Here is a 7,367-nt window from a genome sequence, read left to right as displayed (position 1 = left end):
TCAATATTTGATATGCATTGTGCATTCAAACTTAAAATTATTAATTAATATGATTGATATTTCTTCTGGGAATGATCAATTTAAACAAATATTGTTTATTTTGATATTTTGAAACTATTATTCATATTGTTATTCAGAATAATAGTTATCAATATTTGATATGCATTGTGCATTCAAACTTAAGATTATTAATTAATATGATTGATATTTCTTTTGGGAATGATCAATTTAAAGAAATATTGTTTATTTTGATATTTTGAAATTATTATTCATATTATCATCCAGAATAATAGTTATCAATATTTGATATGCATTGTGCATTCAAACTTAAAATTATTAATTAATATGATTGATATTTCCTTTGTGAAGTAACGAATGATCAATTTAAAGAAATATTATTTATTTTGATACTTTGAAACTACTATTCATATTATCATCAAGAATAGTAGTTATCAATATTTGATATGCATTGTGCATTCAAACTTAAAATTATTAATTAATATGATTGATATTTCCTTTGTGAAGTAACGAATGATCAATTTAAAGAAATATTATTTATTTTGATACTTTGAAACTACTATTCATATTATCATCAAGAATAGTAGTTATCAATATTTGATATGCATTGTGCATTCAAACTTAAAATTATTAATTAATATGATTGATATTTCCTTTGTGAAGTAACGAATGGTCAATTTAAAGAAATATTATTTATTTTGATACTTTGAAATTCAAACAATTTGCTCGAATCATTAAAACAATAAAACTCTGTTCCTTTTTTATCATAAAAGAATAGCACAAAACTACATATTGTCGAAAAAGACTGGCGTAAAATTCATATCGATTTCCTATCCATTGTCGAAACCAGTGAAACACGCATCTCCCAAGGGTAAGCACTTAACACAATTACCGTATTCGGCCCGCAACGGGTGTTTAAACTCCTATCGGAATTTGCACCGTGCCAAATTACACCGTCGCGTGCAACAGTCGCCAAACTCACTTTCACACGCGGTCAAAAGCGGCGCGTTGCATGAACGGGAACAAGAGAGGTGTGTAGCGGATGATTTGAATTTCTCCCTGAGCTTCGTTCGATTCAACGAGGATCTGTCTATCTAATGATGCAATTACGTACGATTGTGTACGAAATATATTCCAAGATCTTTTCTGTAAACTTGCCATTTTAAATCTTATCACAATATTGTGTCAAGGTACTATTAAATTTACTATAAAAAATAGAATCCATATGAGAAAAATTGAAATCTATAATATGAATGTTACAAAAATAAAAATTCTATGATGCGATGATATTAATATTTAAAATCTTTTTCGAACTGCATTGAATAAGCATATGTATAACAATTAACAATATATGAACTATCAACTAGCTAATCTTATACTATTGATCCATTTCATATCAAATAAATTTAATCGAAAATTATTTCAAAAAATATATTCAATTCAAAAAAATCTGTCATAGATTTATCCTAATTAAAATCGTGTTTATTATCAAATTATTACAACAATTTCTTTACTAATTAAATTTCGCTTTATGTTCCAGGAATGCCGGGCAAAAAGAACACGATAACGTACCAATGCTGTCCGGAGCCTTACGTCGACGTCACATTCACCATACAGATCCGTAGAAGGACCCTATACTATTTTTTCAACCTGATCGTGCCGTGCGTGCTGATATCGAGCATGGCCCTCCTGGGATTCACCCTTCCGCCAGATTCCGGGGAGAAGCTCACCTTAGGTAACGTAACTCGTAGCATGCCTTGCCTGCCAAGTATCACACCAGCCAAACAATAATACACCTTGTTTCTCTCTTTTTTTTTTTCTTTTCTTTTTTAGTTTTCTATTCTTCCGTTGATTCTTTTTCATGAATTGTCACATATATACACACGATATGTATACTCTGTCTGTCTATCTCTATCTATCTCTCTTTCTATATCTATCTATCTCTCTTTGTATATGTATGTATGTATTACACATACACTTGGAGTCTTGCGACTGTTTGATTGATTTAGTCGGATTATGTTTCTACGATATATTTTATCACGTTGACCACCTATCTATCTATCGCCACTGAAACGCCATCGAGCTGTATACCGCGTTTCTTTCGCGTTCCGTCACGGAAAAGTATTTGGAATTTCTTTTTCTTTTTTTTTTTTTTTTTCCTTTTTAGGGATTAAATCGAAATCGATCGTCGATGTACGATTCGTATGGCCGGACGACATTGCGAATATATAATTACACGTTTTCGACGTCTCTCCTTTTAATTATTCGCGCTTCCAACGATTCCTCCGTGTCTCTTATCCGCTAAGAGTTAGGCGACAGTGGAATTTGGATAGATTTGGATTGAGAGATATGATATCAAAATTGTCAGTACGTCCGTCAGATATATTTATGGATTTTTTGGTTTGTGATCGTTTTGAAAAATTTAAACGTAACATTGGCAAAAGAAAATTTAATTTTGCGATAAATATTTATTTGAATATTTTTTTCCCCCCTCCCCAAAAATATGGACAATGACAATTTTTGATACTGTATATACTTCTCGACGAGATTTTTTTTAATCTCAAAAGGAAAACAGGTGATACTGAAATATCATTCTTCGATCCTTGTCTTCCTCGATCAGAATCAGGCGGCGTCGAGAATTATCGATTCTGCGTAACATCTGGTTCGTTTCATCAATCATTTGTGTTTTAATGAGATCGACCTGGTATTGAGCTTCCTCGATCTTCGACCCTGGTTTGATTAACGCTTCGAGATAATTGCTTTTGTTCGGACGGTGAAAATTATTATTCTTCTCGATTATGAATGGAAATATTGCTTCGTGTTATAGAACGTATTCACGGTAGTTGTGTATAATAGTTTCGTTTAGGTCGTCTAATCTATTTGCAGATTTATTTTAAGACTCTTTGTCGCGCTTTGTGTTTTTCGATGAAACTCGAAAATTTAAGGAGAATTAAATGGGATATTGTGGTCTTAAACACGTCGATAAATTCGATCAAAATATTCCATGAATATTTCACGTAGGATATTATCCTCGTAATGGTTTATTTGGAGATAATTTTTTTAATAGATATTCGAAGGAATAAATATATATATGGAAATATATAATATATATTTGGCGATATATCCAAATTTCCATTATGAATTTTCGTGTATTTAATTCTCGAGATGGAAAATTTAATATTTCATTCTTCCTGAATGGGATTATATGTGTAATTCGTATATATATTTTCTCATTTGCAAGAATACGTGTTTTATTTATTTATTTTTTTGCAACAATGTTAATTATACCAATTGTATTTAGAGCAAAAGTAAACGGGAAAAAATGAAAAGAATTTGATGATATTTCGTTTAATCCTTAATTTGTGACACGCTTGTATGTTCTTTAATTGTTTCAAATTCAATACTGTGGCAATTTTTGACAATTGATTTAGCATATGAAAGCGAATATTTAATGACGATGTACATATGCAATTATATATGGAATTTTTTTTATTAGCTCATTAAACGATATTGTTTTTTTTATTAATGATAAAAATAAAATACAGTAATTGAAAAAGGAAAACAATTATCAACATGTGATCAGATTGTTTATTGAAATTTCAATTTTAATAGTATTCATTTTTCAAAAGATAACATTTTTTTGTTCATGAATGGAATAAGTATTATTTTATTTAAAATGGAACACATATTAAATACATTAAATATATTTAAATTCAATTGTTTAATCTTCTAGTTTGTGTGTACATTAAAAGAGATATAAAAGTTATAAAATATATAATAATTTTAGAAAATTCTTGAAAAAATATTGTGATAACATTAATTTTCTTTTAGTTATATTCAATAAATAACAATAAATTAAAACTATAGAATAGTAAGAAAAGAGCAAATATTTATAATAGAATAGAATAGAAATTTTCATATCAATTATTAAATTTGTTCAAAAATTTTTAACATGCTCTGAATTAAATACATATTATCTTACATATTATCTACATACATAGAAATATAGAATAGCTTATATTTTCAAGATTATTCAATAAAATATAAAGAATATTTTATATAACAGAGACCCAGTTTGAATAGGTATTATTCAAAAAGCTAGAAAGATTTCATTAGAACTTTGATATTCCATGTCACTAATTAAGGATCGAACGATTTCTATGGAATTTAACAGTGATAACTGCTGTTACGTACGCACGATTTCATCCAACCAGTGATTATTAGCCAATATTACAAAAATTTTATTCGCATTCCAACGTGATTCAATAATTTCTTTCTTTAAATTGTTCAGAATAATATTTTTACGAACTCATTGAGTCATAACTTTGATTTGAAACGAGTCGTCCGATTAAATTGCTTACTTTTAATCCATATATCTCACAGAATAATTAATCTTTGTCTCAATTTAATAATTCTTAAATTTCAATTTCAATTTCTCAAAATTCTAACTCAAAAAACATTACGTATTTTAAAATCAACATAACATAAACCATTTCACCTATGATCTCAATGATATAACTCGAACGTTTCCTAATTTGAATATTTCACTGATAATCACTTATTAAATAAATTCATCGTATCTGAGGGAAGAAGCAAAAATACTCTTCGTGTTTCTTCGGAATTTTTACGGGAAAAATCAGTTAGCTGCCTTTCGTATTTTTTCGACGTCGATGGCATGTTAGATACGAGGTTCTCTCGTAAAATGGCGATATCTATGGGAAGGCCGAGGTTCCATCGATATTTTCAGCCGCCTTATGCTCGACCACGATCTCCGTTAACTCCCATCGGGGGCGTCGCGTGATTTCAATTTTGGATCCCGGCTGCATCCCGCGAATTGCGGCGGGGAAAATCTGCACAATACATTGTGCATTATATACGCGGCCATGGTGAAGTTGGACCGCTGCCTATCTATCCTTGATGAGGTTGCAACAATTGACTTTGAGATATTCCTTCTGGGATCGGCGGATGACTTTGTGGCCCGGCCACATGTGGACACATGGTTAATTATTATTAGACTGTTTGGAAATAAATTGCGGTTTCCGAGCATGAAGTCTCAAAATCATCTTATTCGACAGGAACAGAATTTATCAAGAGTTTTATTAATTCTTTTTTTTATATAGATGTTATTCGAAAGGAATAAATTCGAATAAGGAAATAAAATTAAAAAATTAGAATTTATTTCTTGGTAAGTTATCTATTGAGTACTTACAAAAGTAAATTTCTTATTAAAATATTGACAAAGTCATTTATTGTATTTTATGGATCAAGAAATATGTTTATATTTTTCATAATGTAAGTTTTGAATTAGCATATAAGAATTCATACAAATAATATTCATGTTTTTATAATTATTTAGATTGTGTTATTGTTTAAGTATGCATATTATAATTTTGTAAAATTTTCTTGCTAAAATAAGCGACAATCCTCTGGAGTTCTGGGTGAAAATGAATAAAATTCATACTGCAGTCAAGGTGTTGAGTTATGTAGAGATTTACAAATACTGTCTCTAAACTGTTTGCATATAAAGTCTGTGGATGACAGTCTAGGTACAATCCAGGAATTCTATAAGATATGGTATACAATGTACAAAACAGAAAATTTGCATATAATATCTACAAACAATTTCTACACTCATATTTTAATATCTATTTTAATTTAATTTAATTTAATAATAATTAATCTCATTTTATTATCTAACTTGTGTAAAGCTTATCTTATTGTTACATATAAATCATGATCAATATTTATTTTCATTTATCATCATCAAAGATTAATATTTTGTAACTATTAGATGATAATATATATTTTTCATTTTAAAATTGTTTCATTATAATGAATTATAAGTTTTCAAGGAATAAATTAATTTAATCAAAAAATATTATATAATTAAATATTTCACTGGAAAAATTTAATATGCAATGGAAACCGCAATTTATTGTATATAACTTATATAGTTTCGTATAAAATATGCTCTAAACATATATTAAAATGTATATTGTCTCATGAAAACGAAACTGTATTTGCATAAAAGAATATGAAGAGTTCAGAATATCATATTTTCCTTATTATTAGTATTACAGTTTCGGTATTATAGTCCATTTAAAGTCTATGGTTTATATTAAATACCATAATGTTTCAAATAACTATATAAAATAAAGTCTGAGAAATAAAAAAATACAAATTAAGGAAAAAAATGGGGGAACAAAAATAATTTAAAAAGAGAAATAATCTCTCAAAATTCATTTTTAGTTTAGAAACCATAATTATTGTTTCATCAAAGCAATAACTTAATACTATTACTTTTTGAAATTTGTTAATAAAAACATATTTATCGAATCTTGTAAACGTTTCATCATAAATTAATCGACACAATGGAAATTCCCTAATCTCTTTTAAAAAAGAAATACTTGTTTTTCGAATAACGAATCCTTGAAATTTATATTGGTCATGCAAGTTTTGGAGATTTCAAGATCTCAAATGATTTCTATTAATCAAAAACTAATTATAGAAAGTATTTATATCTATGAAATTATCTAATAAGTGTGCCAATCTATGAATATGCTCAAACAAATGGAAGTGGATGAAAAAGAAAGATTGTTTTTTCATACATCTTTTGGAATAAATTTAATCATAATAGTTTTTCAAAAATACAAATATTGATATTATATATTTTTCTTCTATAATAAGATATTATTAAAAAAAGATATTATTAAAGTAATAAATATTTTATTTTTAAATTTAAGAACAATTTTCTAAAAAAAAAATTATTAAAGAAAGTATTTTCTCAATCATGATTTTTGCATAGAGGATTGTAAGTATCAAAGCCAATATTCAAAATAATATATATTAATCATAATTAATCATATATTTAATCATGATTAATATTGTTAAGAAAATAATAAAAAAATGATCATCATTTTTTATGTATTTATCTGATCGATAAAATGTATCAAAAAATATACTTCAAAATTTTTCTTTTAATAGTTTTTATTAAGAAAGAAAACTTTTATATCAAAAAATAATAATTTACACAGAATATAATTTATATATATTATAATACTTACAATCTTCCATACATGAATAAATATAAACATGTATGTTCTTAAATCTTCAAATTCATTTAAATTTAACTTTCTGTCAAATCATTTAATCATCAATCCTTATGTATCCTTTTCATCATGCAATCATTCCTCGTCGTTTCGTTTCCCTTAAAGAAAAATGTTTGAACGATCGGCACGATTTAATGAAAATGATCGTTTTACTATTTTTCGTTCGATGCGTAATCGAAAGACGTCTTCGAGTGAATCGACTCGTAATAAAAACCGATCCGCCAGAAATATCGATTCCGA

The 7,367-nt window shown here is 27.5% G+C and overlaps 1 protein-coding gene across 6 annotated transcripts in view; it reads left to right on the top strand.

Moving 5' to 3' along the window:
* LOC102674460 (neuronal acetylcholine receptor subunit alpha-7) overlaps positions 1-7,367 on the top strand; it is a 362,879-nt gene that overhangs the window by 240,455 nt on the left and 115,057 nt on the right. For all 6 annotated transcript variants that reach the window (XM_006623887.2, XM_006623889.2, XM_031514304.1 and 3 more), the window contains exon 9: positions 1,559-1,753. In XM_006623887.2, the coding sequence (XP_006623950.1) occupies positions 1,559-1,753 (195 nt within the window). The remainder of the gene's footprint in view (positions 1-1,558; positions 1,754-7,367) is intronic.

This window comes from Apis dorsata, unplaced genomic scaffold (genome assembly GCF_000469605.1).
Source record: "Apis dorsata unplaced genomic scaffold, Apis dorsata 1.3 scaffold_968, whole genome shotgun sequence".
NCBI lineage: Eukaryota > Metazoa > Arthropoda > Insecta > Hymenoptera > Apidae > Apis > Apis dorsata.
This window is presented reverse-complemented; position numbering and strand designations above follow the sequence as displayed.